Raw genomic sequence first — 16540 nt, forward strand, 5'->3', positions numbered from 1 at the left:
TGTGTGTGTAGAGTGGAGTATGTGATGGTGTGTGTGTGTAGAGTGGAGTATGTGATGGTGTGTGTGTGTGTAGAGTGGAGTATGTGATGGTGTGTGTGTGTGTAGAGTGGAGTATGTGATGGTGTGTGTGTGTGTAGAGTGGAGTATGTGATGGGGTGTGTGTGTAGAGTGGAGTATGTGATGGGGTGTGTGTGTAGAGTGGAGTATGTGATGGTGTGTGTGTGTGTAGAGTGGAGTATGTGATGGTGTGTGTGTGTGTAGAGTGGAGTATGTGATGGTGTGTGTGTGTGTAGAGTGGAGTATGTGATGGTGTGTGTGTGTGTAGAGTGGAGTATGTGATGGGGAGGTGTGGGTGTAAAGAGGTGGAGCGAGGTGGAGGGATGGGGTCGGAGTATGGGCATGTATAGTGGGACAGTGCATAAGGGGAACTGGGTTTGTACAAAGTTTGTACCGCTGGACTGGAGAGGACAGAAGAGGGACGAGAAGGAGAGAGAACAGAAAATAGAGTAGAGAGAAAAAGAGACCAGACAAGAGGAAGGCCAGACATGCATCCACCCAGGAGGTGGCCGAGGGGGGGGGGGGGCACACTTCTGCTTTACACTCAAACGCCCCCCCCCCCCCCTCGGCCACCTCCTGGGTGGATGCATGTCTGGCCTTCCTCTTGTCTGGTCTCTTTTTCTCTCTACTCTATTTTCTGTTCTCTCTCCTTCTCGTCCCTCTTCTGTCCTCTCCAGTCCAGCGGTACAAACTTTGTAATACAAACAATTATGTAAAATACATAGAAAAATGAAATAAGAATCCAGAATATTCATTCATTCATTCATTTTCCGAACCATCCATCCATCCATCCATCTTCTGCCGCTCATCCGGGGTCGGGTCGCGGGGGCAGCAGCCTAAGCAGGGAAGCCCAGACTTCCCTCTCCCCAGCCACATTTGCCAACTCTGCCGGGGGATCCCGAGGCGTTCCCAGGCCAGCCGAGAGATGTAATCCCTCCAGCGTGTCCTGGGTCTTCCCCGGGGTCTCCTCCCAGAGGGACGTGCCTGGAACACCTCACCAGGGAGGCGTCCAGGAGGCATCCTGACCAGATGCCCGAGCCGCCTCAACTGGTTCCTCTCGATGCGAAGGAGCAGCGGCTCTACTCTGAGCCCCTCCCGGATGACCGAGCTCCTCACCCTATCTCTAAGGGAGAGCCCGGCCACCCTGCGGAGGAAACCCATTTCAGCCGCCTGTATACGAGATCTCGTTCTTTCGGACACGACCCACAGCTCATGACCATAGGTGAGGGTAGGAACGTAGATCGACTGGTAAATCGAGAGCTTCGCCTTCTGGCTCAGCTCCTTCTTCACCACGACAGACCGGCGCAGAGTTCGCATTACTGCAGACGCCGCACCGATCCGTCTGTCGATCTCGCGCTCCATCCTTCCCTCACTCGTGAACAAGACCCCGAGATATTTAAACTCCTCCACTTGAGGCAGGACCTGACTCCCGACCCGGAGAGGACAATCCACCCTATTCCGGCTGAGGACCATGGTCTCAGATTTTGAGGTGCTGATTCTCATCCCAGCCGCTTCACACTCGGCCGCGAATCGCTCAAGCGAGAGCTGGAGATCACGACCAGATGAAGCCAACAGGACCACGTCATCTGCAAAAAGCAGGGACCCAATCCTGAGGCCACCAAGTCGGATCCCCTCAACACCTCGGCTGCGCCTAGAAATTCTGTCCATATAAGTTATGAACAGAATCGGTGATAAAGGGCAGCCTTGGCGGAGTCCAACCCTCACCGGAAACGAATCCGACTTACTACCGGCAATGCGGGCCAAGCTCTGACACCTGTCGTACAGGGACCGGACAGCTCGTACAAGGGGGTCCGGTACCCCATACTCCCAGAGTACCCCCCACAGGAGCCCCCAGGGGGACACGGTCGAACGCCTTCTCCAGGTCCACATAGCACATGTAGACTGGTTGGGCAAACTCCCATGCCCCCTCCAGGACCTCAAAGAGGGTATAGAGCTGGTCCACTGTTCCGCGACCAGGACGAAAACCACACTGCTCCTCCTCAATCCGGGATTCGACTATCCGGCGGACCCTCCTCTCCAGGACCCCTGAATAGACCTTACCAGGGAGGCTGAGGAGTGTGATTCCCCTGTAATTGGAACACACCCTCCGGTCCCCCTTCTTAAAAAGGGGGACCACCACCCCAGTCTGCCAATCCAGCGGTACTGCCCCCGATGTCCACGCGATGCTGCAGAGGCGTGTCAGCCAGGACAGCCCCACAGCATCCAGAGCCTTAAGGAACTCCGGGCGGATCTCATCCACCCCCGGGGCCTTGCCGCCAAGGAGCTTTTTGACCACCTCAGCGACTTCAGTCCCAGAGATAGGAGAGTCCACCAGCTCTGCTCCCTCATGGGAAGACGTGTTGGTAGGATTGAGGAGGTCTTCAAAGTATTCCCTCCACCGACCCACAACGTCCCGAGTTGAGGTCAGCAGCTCCCCATCTCCACTGTACACAGTATTGATGGAGCACTGCTTCCCCCTCCTGAGCTGCCGGATGGTGGACCAGAATCTCCTCGAAGCCGTCCGGAAGTCTTTCTCCATGGCCTCGCCGAACTCCTCCCATGCCCGAATTTTTGCCTCGGCAACAGCCGAAGCCGCATGCCGCTTAGCCCACCGGTACCCATCAGCTGCCTCCAGAGTCCCACAGGCGAAGAAGGCTCGATAGGACTCCTTCTTCAGCTTGACGGCATCCCTCACTGCTGGTGTCCACCAACGAGTCCACAGCTCCGGCTGGCCGCCTCAGCAATAGAGGCACGGAACACAGCCCATTCAGACTCAATGTCCCCCGCCTCACTCGGGACATGTTTGAAGCTCTGCTGAAGGTGGGAGTTGAAGCTCGCTCTGACGGGGGACTCAGCCAGACGTTCCCAGCAGACCCTCACAACACGTTTGGGCCTGCCAGATCTGACCGGCTTCCTCCCCCACCATCTGAGCCAACTCACCACCAGGTGGTGATCAGTTGACAGCTCCGTCCCCCTCTTCACCCGAGTGTCCAAGGCATGTGGCCGCAGGTCCGATGATACGACTACAAAGTCGATCATCGAACTGCGGCCCAGGGAATCCTGATGCCAGGTGTACATATGGACACTCCGAACCGCTTATTCCAATTCAGGATCGTGGGGAAGCTGGAGCCTATGCCAGCCGGCTTTGGGCGACAGGCAGGGTACACCCTGGACAGCTCGCCAGTCCATCGCAGGGCCACACAGAGAGACGAACAACCACTCACACTCACTCCTAGGGACAATTTAGAGTGACCAATTAACCTATCATGCATGTCTTTGGATGGTGGGAGGAAGCTGGAGAACCCGGGGAGAACCCACGCATACACGGGGAGAACATGCAGACTCCACACAGAAAGGCCACTGACCAAACCAGCCAAGGATCGAACCAGCGACCTTCTTGCTGTGAGGCCACAGTGCTAACCACTGCGCCACCGTGCAGCCCTGATCCAGAATATCAAGGGGAGAATTATGTCTCTGATGCTTCCCTTGGTAAAGTAAATTTGCTCAGCAGATCATCCAGAAAGTCATTGCTGAAATGCTGGAGTCTCCATTGGAGACGAAGGAGAAAGAGTGCTTTGTGGTTTCAAAAGAACGACTGAAATTCTGTTAAGAACATTCTGGATGTTTCCAGAGGACATGATTAAACCTGCATGACTTGTTGTTGCAAACACCCACCTGTGAGCCGTCCATTGGCCTCCATCGGTGGCTGCCAGCTGATGAGAACGGCTCGAGGACGTCCTTCGCGGCTGATTACCGTCAGATCTTTGGGGGCGGAGCTAGGAGCTGTAAATCATAAGATGAGGAGGACACAAATGGTTGGTCTTATTGTGATGAAGTTGGAGAGAAATCCTGGAGCTTTTCATCAGTAGAAGTTTGTGTCCAATGTTCTCCTGAACTGCTTTGTGTTCTAGAGATTTCTAACCCTACGTATCGACGCTGACTCCAGGTTCCGTACGGAAACCAGGAAAACCTTCCAGGTTTCTACAGCAGCACGTCCCACGCCTGTTTCCTTCATAAATCAGGATCAACAGGAAATTTAACACGGTGAGGGAACATCTGGCCACGCCCACATGTTGGCCATAAAAGGTCAGGTGAACACCCTGATAAATATGAATCCATCTCATTTCCATGACGGTTCTGCAGGAAAAAAGAGGAATTTTCTGGAAAATGAGGAAGAAATTCTAACAGATAAAGTTGTAAAATGTAAAAGTATTTTATCTGGTGGAGACGGGATGGACATCACCACCACCAGAAGGAGGTCAGCAGGGGACAGATGCTGTCAGCGTCTCATCAGACCACCGGACTTATCCAGAAAGGACAAATAAAGTGGTCAGACAATAAAATGTAGGGAGAAAGTGCATCTTGGTCCACCTTGTCCCCCCAGCAGGCGTGTCCTGGCAGAGGGGGAGGTGCAGGAGACGGAGACATGAAGACAGAAATGAGACTAAACTTGTGAATAAATGAGAATTGTCCACAATGAGAATTGTGATGTGTTGCATCACTTCTAGACGTTTGGCAGCAGTTTGGTTCCAACATGATGGTTGGAGGTCGGAGACAACAGCGCTGGTCGCAGCTGAACGGGACACGTTACCATTTAGTAGCATGTTATGTAGCGTCTCCACTATCTGCACACATCTGCAGCTGTACAACAGGTTTCCTCCTGGGCATGGAGGCACCTCCACCTGCCTCCATCTGCCTCCATCTGCCTCCACCTGCCTCCACCTGCCTCCATCTGCCTCCATCTGCCTCCATCTGCCTCCACCTGCCTCCACCTGCCTCCATCTGCCTCCACCTGCCTCCATCTGCCTCCACCTGCCTCCACCTGCCTCCACCTTCCTCCACCTGCCTCCACCTGCCTCCACAAGCCTCCACCTGCCTCCATCTGCCTCCATCTGCCTCCACCTGCCTCCACCTGCCTCCACCTGCCTCCATCTGCCTCCACCTGCCTCCATCTGCCTCCACCTGCCTCCATCTGCCTCCATCTGCCTCCACCTGCCTCCACAAGCCTCCACCTGCCTCCATCTGCCTCCACCTGCCTCCACAAGCCTCCACCTGCCTCCACAAGCCTCCACCTGCCTCCATCTGCCTCCACAAGCCTCCACCTGCCTCCATCTGCCTCCATCTGCCTCCACCTGCCTCCACCTGCCTCCACAAGCCTCCACCTGCCTCCATCTGCCTCCATCTGCCTCCACAAGCCTCCACCTGCCTCCATCTGCCTCCATCTGCCTCCATCTGCCTCCACCTGCCTCCACCTGCCTCCATCTGCCTCCACCTGCCTCCATCTGCCTCCACCTGCCTCCACCTGCCTCCACCTGCCTCCATCTGCCTCCACCTGCCTCCATCTGCCTCCACCTGCCTCCATCTGCCTCCATCTGCCTCCACAAGCCTCCACCTGCCTCCACCTGCCTCCACCTGCCTCCATCTGCCTCCACCTGCCTCCACAAGCCTCCACCTGCCTCCATCTGCCTCCATCTGCCTCCACAAGCCTCCACCTGCCTCCATCTGCCTCCACCTGCCTTCACAAGCCTCCACAAGCCTCCACCTGCCTCCACCTGCCTCCACCTGCCTCCATCTGCCTCCACCTGCCTCCACCTGCCTCCACCTGCCTCTACCTGCCTCCACCTGCCTCCATCTGCCTCCACAAGCCTCCACCTGCCTCCACCTGCCTCCATCTGCCTCCACCTGCCTCCATCTGCCTCCATCTGCCTCCATCTGCCTCCACAAGCCTCCACCTGCCTCCACCTGCCTCCATCTGCCTCCATCTGCCTCCACCTGCCTCCATCTGCCTCCACCTGCCTCCATCTGCCTCCATCTGCCTCCACAAGCCTCCACCTGCCTCCACCTGCCTCCATCTGCCTCCGTCTGCCTCCATCTGCCTCCACCTGCCTCCATCTGCCTCCACAAGCCTCCACCTGCCTCCACCTGCCTCCATCTGCCTCCACCCACCTCCATCTGCCTCCACAAGCCTCCACCTGCCTCCACCTGCCTCCACAAGCCTCCATCTGCCTCCACCCACCTCCATCTGCCTCCATATGCCTCCACCTGCCTCCACCCACCTCCACCTGCCTCCATCTGCCTCCACCCACCTCCATCTGCCTCCAAATGCCTCCATCTGCCTCCATCTGCCTCCACCAGCCTCCATCTGCCTCCACCTGCCTCCACCAGCCTCCATCTGCCTCCATCTGCCTCCATCTGCCTCCACCTGCCTCCATCTGCCTCCATCTGCCTCCACCTGCCTCCATCTGCCTCCACCTGCCTCCATCTGCCTCCACCAGCCTCCATCTGCCTCCATCTGCCTCCACCTGCCTCCATCTGCCTCCACCTGCCTCCATCTGCCTCCACCTGCCTCCATCTGCCTCCATCTGCCTCCACCCACCTCCATCTGCCTCCATATGCCTCCATCTGCATCCACCAGCCTCCATCTGCCTCCATCTGCCTCCGCCTGCCTCCACAAGCCTCCATCTGCCTCCATCTGCCTCCACAGGCCTCCATAAGCCTCCATCTGCCTCCACAAGCCTCCATCTGCCTCCACCTGCCTCCATCTGCCTCCATCTGCCTCCATCTGCCTCCACCTGCCTCCACCTGCCTCCATCTGCCTCCATCTGCCTCCACCCGCCTCCATCTGCCTCCATAAGCCTCCATCTGCCTCCACCAGCCTCCATCTGCCTCCACCTGCCTCCATCTGCCTCCATCTGCCTCCACCTGCCTCCACCTGCCTCCATCTGCCTCCATCTGCCTCCATCTGCCTCCATCTGCCTCCACCCGCCTCCATCTGCCTCCACCTAGAAGGTGTGTGAGCCTTAAAACCAAACATTGCATGACTTCTTTAAACAACTTCCATTTCAGCAGCGTCAGCCGTCTGACCTGACAACTATCCATCCTGCCACTGCGATCAGACCTTCCTGCGCCGAGCTTTAACCCATGTGACGCTGTGGTCAGGCTAGTCCGGTAACATCTGCACCAACCTGCACAGAGGAACGTTGGAGCTTTGTTCGTACAGAGATGTGTCCTCTGCCCTCTACATCCAAGCACTTTTCAGGGCTGACTTTATTTCACTTGGAAAAAAAATAGTGTGATCATTCTTTGCATTTTTCAGCATCATATTAGTGATCAGGTTGTGAAAGCATGGCGGCTCCGATGGACAGTCCGTCTCAACAGGTCTTTAGCCTCAGCAGAGGTGTTGTGAAGTGCAGTGAGACTGTGGAAACCACAGGTCCGTCTGCTCACGCTGAAGGTCCGTGTATTCTGCCAGGCCCAGGGGAGCCATGACGTGTTGCCGTTCATGCCGAATTGTGTGAGAAAGGCAGCAAACATGATTGTGTACAATTGGGAGTATGGTTGTTGTGTTGCTGAGCGCCGGGAGACTGGAGGTCGGCCATGTCCCTCACTAAAACACAATGTGACTCCCGTTAGGCTCCTGAATAAAACTAACAGCTGTTTAGAGAGGGAATAAACTTCCACTGCTGTGTGATCTGCTCCAGTTTCTGGATCAGGGATGTAGCTTCATACCTGCTTCGTATGTGGTGGCGTGCGCCGTCATACTCCACGTGCTGGACTTGCGACCTTTGGTTACCATGACAGCAAACTCGTACATGGTGTTTGGTTTGAGGCCGGTGACGGTGTGGCTGAGAGCTGTAGTGTCTGCAGACTGGAAAAAGAACAGTTGGTTGAAGGTAATCTTACACTTACGCACCTGTAAATCAGCCAATCACACGACAGCAGCCCGACACCCGGCGTGTAGTTCTGAGGGGACAAGCTGGTCTAGGAGGACCTGATGAAGTGCACGTATTTACGTGAAAGACCCAGAAGAGTTAAAGTAAGTTTAATAAAAGCTTGCAATGCGTCGTCCTCCAGGCAGTCCGTCTCCTGTCTGTCCCAGTAAGTCTGTCCCGGCAAGTCTGTCCCAGTAAGTCTGTCCCAGCAAGTCTGTCCCAGCAAGTCTGTCCCAGTAAGTCTGTCCCAGCAAGTCTGTCCCTGTAAGTCTGTCCCAGTAAGTCTGTCCCAGCAAGTCATTCCCAGCAAGTCTGTCCCAGTAAGTCTGTCCCGGCAAGTCTGTCCCAGCAAGTCATTCCCAGTAAGTCTGTCCCAGTAAGTCTGTCCCGGCAAGTCTGTCCCAGTAAGTCTGTCCCGGCAAGTCTGTCCCAGCAAGTCATTCCCAGCAAGTCATTCCCAGTAAGTCTGTCCCAGCAAGTCTGTCCCAGCAAGTCTGTCCCAGCAAGTCTGTCCCAGTAAGTCTGTCCCAGCAAGTCATTCCCAGCAAGTCTGTCCCAGTAAGTCTGTCCCAGTAAGTCTGTCCCGGCAAGTCTGTCCCAGCAAGTCTGTCCCAGTAAGTCTGTCCCAGCAAGTCTGTCCCAGCAAGTCTGTCCCAGCAAGTCATTCCCAGTAAGTCTGTCCCAGTAAGTCTGTCCCGGCAAGTCTGTCCCTGTAAGTCTGTCCCAGTAAGTCTGTCCCTGTAAGTCTGTCCCAGTAAGTCTGTCCCAGCAAGTCTGTCCCGGCAAGTCTGTCCCAGTAAGTCTTTCCCAGCAAGTCTGTCCCAGTAAGTCTGTCCCGGTAAGTCTGTCCCGGCAAGTCTGTCCCAGTAAGTCTTTCCCAGCAAGTCTGTCCCAGTAAGTCTGTCCCAGCAAGTCTGTCCCAGCAAGTCTGTCCCAGTAAGTCTGTCCCAGTAAGTCTGTCCCAGCAAGTCTGTCCCGGCAAGTCTGTCCCAGTAAGTCTGTCCCGGCAAGTCTGTCCCAGTAAGTCTGTCCCAGCAAGTCTGTCCCAGTAAGTCTGTCCCAGCAAGTCTGTCCCAGCAAGTCTGTCCCAGTAAGTCTTTCCCAGCAAGTCTGTCCCAGCAAGTCTGTCCCAGCAAGTCTGTCCCAGTAAGTCTTTCCCAGCAAGTCTGTCCCAGTAAGTCTGTCCCAGCAAGTCTGTCCCGGTAAGTCTGTCCCAGTAAGTCTTTCCCAGCAAGTCTGTCCCAGTAAGTCTGTCCCGGTAAGTCTGTCCCGGCAAGTCTGTCCCAGTAAGTCTGTCCCAGTAAGTCTGTCCCAGCAAGTCTGTCCCGGTAAGTCTGTCCCAGTAAGTCTTTCCCAGCAAGTCTGTCCCAGTAAGTCTTTCCCAGCAAGTCTGTCCCGGTAAGTCTGTCCCGGCAAGTCTGTCCCAGCAAGTCTGTCCCGGTAAGTCTGTCCCAGCAAGTCTGTCCCAGCAAGTCTGTCCCAGTAAGTCTTTCCCAGCAAGTCTGTCCCAGTAAGTCTGTCCCAGCAAGTCTGTCCCAGCAAGTCTGTCCCAGTAAGTCTTTCCCAGTAAGTCTTTCCCAGCAAGTCTGTCCCAGTAAGTCTTTCCCAGCAAGTCTGTCCCAGTAAGTCTGTCCCGGTAAGTCTGTCCCGGCAAGTCTGTCCCAGTAAGTCTTTCCCAGCAAGTCTGTCCCAGCAAGTCTGTCCCAGCAAGTCTGTCCCAGCAAGTCTGTCCCAGTAAGTCTGTCCCAGCAAGTCTGTCCCAGTAAGTCTGTCCCGGTAAGTCTGTCCCAGCAAGTCTGTCCCAGTAAGTCTTTCCCAGCAAGTCTGTCCCGGCAAGTCTGTCCCAGTAAGTCTTTCCCAGCAAGTCTGTCCCAGTAAGTCTGTCCCGGTAAGTCTGTCCCGGCAAGTCTGTCCCAGTAAGTCTTTCCCAGGAAGTCTGTCCCGGCAAGTCTGTCCCAGTAAGTCTTTCCCAGCAAGTCTGTCCCAGCAAGTCTGTCCCAGCAAGTCTGTCCCAGTAAGTCTGTCCCAGCAAGTCTGTCCCAGCTAGTCTGTCCCGGCAAGTCTGTCCCAGTAAGTCTGCGTATGAGCTTTAAAGGCGATGTCTATCGTGTGTTTTCAGCACCAGACAGACTGAAGTACCTGGAGAAGCTGAGAGACTTATCGAACTCAGCTCGCTCAGAAAAACATGCCTCTGTTGGAGTTGTCCGAGACGGGACTGATGAAGGTTTTATCAGCTGACTGGACTTCTGCAGGAACAACTAACTCAGCATCTGGTCTGGACTCTTGAGCATCTGGTCTGGACTCTTCAGCATCTGGACTCTTCAGTATCTGGTCTGGACTCTTCAGCTTCTGGTCTGGACTCTTCAGCATCTGGTCTGGACTCTTCAGCATCTGGTCTGGACTCTTCAGCTTCTGGTCTGGACTCTTCAGCATCTGGTCTGGACTCTTCAGCATCTGGTCTGGACTCTTCAGCTTCTGGTCTGGACTCTTCAGCATCTGGTCTGGACTCTTCAGCATCTGGTCTGGACTCTTCAGCATCTGGTCTGGACTCTTCAGCATCTGGTCTGGACTCTTCAGCATCTGGTCTGGACTCTTCAGCTTCTGGTCTGGACTCTTCAGCTTCTGGTCTGGACTCTTCAGCATCTGGACTGGACTCTTCAGCTTCTGGTCTGGACTCTTCAGTATCTGGTCTGGACTCTTCAGCATCTGGTCTGGACTCTTCAGCTTCTGGTCTGGACTCTTCAGCATCTGGACTGGACTCTTCAGCTTCTGGTCTGGACTCTTCAGTATCTGGTCTGGACTCTTCAGCATCTGGACTGGACTCTTCAGCTTCTGGTCTGGACTCTTCAGTATCTGGACTGGACTCTTCAGCATCTGGTCTGGACTCTTCAGTATCTGGTCTGGACTCTTCAGCATCTGGTCTGGACTCTTCAGCTTCTGGTCTGGACTCTTCAGCATCTGGACTGGACTCTTCAGCTTCTGGTCTGGACTCTTCAGTATCTGGACTGGACTCTTCAGTATCTGGTCTGGACTCTTCAGCATCTGGTCTGGACTCTTCAGCTTCTGGTCTGGACTCTTCAGCATCTGGACTGGACTCTTCAGCTTCTGGTCTGGACTCTTCAGTATCTGGTCTGGACTCTTCAGCATCTGGTCTGGACTCTTGAGCTTCTGGTCTGGACTCTTCAGCATCTGGTCTGGACTCTTCAGTATCTGGTCTGGACTCTTCAGTATCTGGACTGGACTCTTCAGCTTCTGGTCTGGACTCTTCAGTATCTGGTCTGGACTCTTCAGCTTCTGGTCTGGACTCTTCAGTATCTGGTCTGGACTCTTCAGTATCTGGTCTGGACTCTTCAGCTTCTGGTCTGGACTCTTCAGTATCTGGTCTGGACTCTTCAGTATCTGGACTGGACTCTTCAGCATCTGGACTGGACTCTTCAGCTTCTGGTCTGGACTCTTCAGCATCTGGACTGGACTCTTCAGTATCTGGACTGGACTCTTCAGCATCTGGACTGGACTCTTCAGTATCTGGTCTGGACTCTTCAGTATCTGGACTGGACTCTTCAGCTTCTGGTCTGGACTCTTCAGCTTCTGGTCTGGACTCTTCAGCTTCTGGTCTGGACTCTTCAGCATCTGGACTGGACTCTTCAGCTTCTGGTCTGGACTCTTCAGTATCTGGACTGGACTCTTCAGTATCTGGACTGGACTCTTCAGCTTCTGGTCTGGACTCTTCAGCTTCTGGTCTGGACTCTTCAGTATCTGGACTGGACTCTTCAGTATCTGGTCTGGACTCTTCAGTATCTGGTCTGGACTCTTCAGCTTCTGGTCTGGACTCTTCAGTATCTGGACTGGACTCTTCAGTATCTGGTCTGGACTCTTCAGCATCTGGACTGGACTCTTCAGTATCTGGTCTGGACTCTTCAGCATCTGGACTGGACTCTTCAGTATCTGGTCTGGACTCTTCAGCATCTGGACTGGACTCTTCAGTATCTGGTCTGGACTCTTCAGCATCTGGACTGGACTCTTCAGTATCTGGACTGGACTCTTCAGCATCTGGACTGGACTCTTCAGCTTCTGGTCTGGACTCTTCAGCTTCTGGTCTGGACTCTTCAGCATCTGGACTGGACTCTTCAGCATCTGGACTGGACTCTTCAGCTTCTGGACTGGACTCTTCAGCTTCTGGTCTGGACTCTTCAGCATCTGGACTGGACTCTTCAGCATCTGGACTGGACTCTTCAGCTTCTGGACTGGACTCTTCAGCTTCTGGTCTGGACTCTTCAGCATCTGGACTGGACTCTTCAGCTTCTGGTCTGGACTCTTCAGCATCTGGACTGGACTCTTCAGTATCTGGTCTGGACTCTTCAGCATCTGGTCTGTATGTAAAACTGTTCTCTGCTGGTTTTCTATGATTGCGTCACCATGGCAACCAGGGAAATGGAGGAGATAAAAGGTGGCGTGCTTCTCGTGGTTAATGTGAACTCTGAGCCGGTAAGTTCAGGTGTTAAACGCTGCTACAGACGGCTGAATATGGAAACCGACGACGTGATTTTAAATCTCGTCGTATATATATGTATATATATAATGTATGTGCGAGTGTATATACATATATATGTAGGTGGGTATGTATGTGCATATACATGTATGCATTGATCTCTTTCTTTTGTTTTTTTTTTGTTTTTTTTATGTTCTCTTTTCTGTTCTCTTTCTGCCCCTTTCCTGTCCTTTCCGGTCGGGTCCAGCGGCATAAACTCTGTAATACAAGCTATTATCCAAAACAAATTGAAAAATAAAATAAGAATCAAGAAATACAAGGGGATCATTACATCTACAAAAGTTCCCCTTGGCAAAATAAATTTGCTCAGCAGAACACAGCATCCAGAACATCAGTCTGCTGCTTAAATGCTGGACAAGACAAAAAAAAAAAAAAAAAAAAAAAAAATCTCCAAAACCAGCGAATGACATTAACACTAAATAACCATAAACATTCGTCAAACATGCATTTACTTGGAAAATGGCCATATTTTAAGCTGGGCGGTTTGGTGTAAGAACAGTTTTGTTTTTATTCACTAACTTAAAAAATGAAATAATAAATGATATTCTAGATGCTTTTTGTGATTATGATATGAATAAATGAATGTGTAAAATCACTTGTGATATCACTTTATATCAGTTGTTGAATCCTATATCCAGTTGAAACAAAATCATATCAAAACCTATCACAATCCTTTAAATTGACATATTATCTGGTATACACCCATATCACACAGCTGCAAATGAAAGGCCATCCAAAAGATTAATATATGGACATATCTGTCCACTCATCACCGCCTTCCTCAGCTTCGCCTGTCCTCCTGCTTGTAAACACTAATCTTAGCCAATCACATGGCAGCATGTGGACACGGTGAAGACGACTTGCTGACGCTGACGGAAAATCAGAATGAGGAAGAAAGGAGATTTAAGGTTGTTGGTGTCTACGACCATCTTCAGGATATCCAGCAAAGCTCTGAAGAAGAGACAAGATTCAGAGAGATGAAGAAAACGACCCGGTTCTACGAGGTGGAACTGTTGAAGAAGACAACCTGGTACCAGAAGGTCCTGATGAAGAGGACCAGGCGGTACCAGGAGGTCCTGATGAAGAGGACCAGGCGGTACCAGGAGGTCCTGATGAAGAGGACCAGGCGGTACCAGGAGGTCCTGATGAAGAGGACCAGGCGGTACCAGGAGGTCCTGATGAAGAGGACCAGGCGGTACCAGGAGGTCCTGATGAAGAGGACCAGGCGGTACCAGGAGGTCCTGATGAAGAGGACCAGGCGGTACCAGGAGGTCCTGATGAAGAGGACCAGGCGGTACCAGGAGGTCCTGATGAAGAGGACCAGGCGGTACCAGGAGGTCCTGATGAAGAGGACCAGGCGGTACCAGAAGGTCCTGATGAAGAGGACCAGGCGGTACCAGGAGGTCCTGATGAAGAGGACCAGGCGGTACCAGGAGGTCCTGATGAAGAGGACCAGGCGGTACCAGGAGGTCCTGATGAAGAGGACCAGGCGGTACCAGGAGGTCCTGATGAAGAGGACCAGGCGGTACCAGGAGGTCCTGATGAAGAGGACCAGGCGGTACCAGGAGGTCCTGATGAAGAGGACCAGGCGGTACCAGAAGGTCCTGATGAAGAGGACCAGGCGGTACCAGAGACGCATTGATGAGTTAAACTAGAAGAACCTTCTTGTGTCGAGGCTCCCTGAGCATTTCGTTTCCTTACCTGGTGCACATCTGGTACACATGGACCTGGCCTTCATCTTTTAACTGGTATAGGGCTGATAGGGCACGGGGGAGGGTGGTTGTGGGTGGGTGAAAGGGGACTATAGGTGTGTGTGTTTTTATCTATTTTGATGTAAATTGTTTTATTATGTAAAGCACTTTGTTTCTGTAGCACTTTATGTGCTTAAAAACAATACAAAGTTTGATTTGATTTGCTGTCACATCCTGCGTGCAGATCTCAGAGGAAAATAAGGAATAAAGTCATCATGTGGTGGAGTAAACATAAAAGCTGCTGGGAATCGTTGGAAGCTTTTCCCATCCAAACACAGTCATCTGTAGTGGTAACGCGAGTGTGTACCTTGTACTTTCCGCTGGTAGAGAAGCTGGATTTCCACTTGACAGAGTAGTACCGGACCTCTGATGACTTCTGGTTCTTCATCATGGAGTTGTCAGCCCAGGAAACTCGGACCGAGTCTGAGGACAGAGCCACAGCTTGGACCCCCACTGGGGGGATCATGGGAGCGCTGGTGTCTGGCATGGGAGTGGGGTATTTATCAAAGAGATGGAAGAGATCATCTTCTAATGGGTCTATGGGGTCTGAAGGAGGCCGGTTGCAGTGAACAGGATGATCGGCCATTTTTAATGAGGTCATTGTAATGGATAAGCAGTTTATGGATATGGCCGAGTTACAGAGGCACACATTAAAGATAGAAAGAAATGATAGGATGACATGCAAATTTTAAATTTATGGAATGAGTAGGAGGAAATGGAGGAGATGAAAAACAGGAAGGAGAAGAGAAGAGACAAAGAGTAAGAAAACTGAGCAAGATCCAAAGACTAGGTGGAGGCACAGATCCACAGAGTGGTTGGCAAAGCTGGAGCTGTGGACCAGTAGCTCCACCCAGTCACAGCACACGCTACAACAATGCTAACTAACCAGTCACAGCACACACTAGCACAATGCTAACTAACCAGTCACAACACACACGAGCACAATGCTAACTAACCAGTCACAGCACACACTAGCACAATGCTAACTAACCAGTCACAGCACACACTAGCACAATGCTAACTAACCAGTCACAGCACACACTAGCACAATGCTAACTAACCAGTCACAGCACACACTAGCACAATGCTAACTAACCAGTCACAGCACACACTAGCACAATGCTAACCAGTCACAGCACACACTGGAACAATGCTAACTAACCAGTCACAGCACACACTAGCACAATGCTAACTAACCAGTCACAGCACACACTAGCACAATGCTAACTAACCAGTCACAGCACACACTAGCACAATGCTAACTAACCAGTCACAGCACACATTAGCACAATGCTAACTAACCAGTCACAGCACACACTAGCACAATGCTAACTAACCAGTCACAGTACACACTAGCACAATGCTAACTAACCAGTCACAGCACATGCTAGCACAATGCTAACTAACTGGTCACAGCACACACTAGCAAAATGCTAACTGGTCAGTTAGCGCGCACGCTAGCACAATGCTAACTAACCAGTCACAGCACACACTAGCACAATGCTAACTAACCAGTCACAGCACATGCTAGCACAATGCTAACTAACTGGTCACAGCGCACACTATCAAAATGCTAACTGGTCAGTTAGCGCGCACGCTAGCACAATGCTAACTGGTCAATCAGAGCGCAGGCTAGCACAATGCTAACTGGTCAGTTAGCACGCACGCTAGCACAATGCTAACTAACCAGTCACAGCACACACTAGCACAATGCTAACTAACCAGTCACAGCACATGCTAGCACAATGCTAACTAACTGGTCACAGCGCACGCTATCAAAATGCTAACTGGTCAGTTAGCGCGCACGCTAGCACAATGCTAACTGGTCAATCAGAGCGCAGGCTAGCACAATGCTAACTGGTCAGTCAGAGTGTACACTAGCACAATGCTAACTGGTCAGTCAGAGCGCATGCTAGCACAATGCCGACTGGTCAGTCAGAGCACAGGCTAGCACAATGCTAACTGGTCAGTCAGAGCGCATAATAGCACAATGCTAACTGGTGAGTCAGAGCACATGCTAGCACAATGCTAACTGGTCAGTCAGAGCACCTGCTAGCACAATGCTATCTGGTCAGTCAGAGCACCTGCTAGCACAATGCTAACTGGTCAGTCAGAGCACATGCTAGCACGATGCTAACTGGTCAGTCAGAGCACGTGCTAGCACAATGCTAACTGGTCAGTCAGAGCACCTGCTAGCACAATGTTAACTGGTGAGTCAGAGCACCCGCTAGCACAGTCTGCTTTAGTCATACTAGCATGCAGAGAGTACATGAAGGCAGCAGGGTGTTTTGACAGAAAGAACCGGAATGAGCAGGTAAATAAACAGAAAGCTACTTTGCACATCCTAGAGCTATGATGTTAGATCTACAGGAAGAAGGAAACATATCTGTGTGTATGTGGTACAGAAAACACGTTACATCTTACAGTGATGTTTCTTGTTTACTATAATGCAAATGATCTTGCAGGAATAT

The 16540-nt window shown here is 52.3% G+C and overlaps 1 protein-coding gene across 1 annotated transcript in view; it reads right to left on the bottom strand.

Moving 5' to 3' along the window:
* The window catches only part of dcc (DCC netrin 1 receptor), a gene marked incomplete at both ends in the record, with an annotated part of 355940 nt that overhangs the window by 57994 nt on the left and 281406 nt on the right, over nucleotides 1-16540 (bottom strand). Inside the window, 3 exons of the mRNA XM_079256415.1 lie at nucleotides 3733-3840; nucleotides 7567-7705; nucleotides 14377-14615. Of these exons, the coding sequence (XP_079112541.1) occupies nucleotides 3733-3840; nucleotides 7567-7705; nucleotides 14377-14615 (486 nt within the window). The remainder of the gene's footprint in view (nucleotides 1-3732; nucleotides 3841-7566; nucleotides 7706-14376; nucleotides 14616-16540) is intronic.

This window comes from Telmatherina bonti (assembly GCF_933228915.1).
Source record: "Telmatherina bonti genome assembly, chromosome: 17".
Lineage (NCBI taxonomy): Eukaryota > Metazoa > Chordata > Actinopteri > Atheriniformes > Telmatherinidae > Telmatherina > Telmatherina bonti.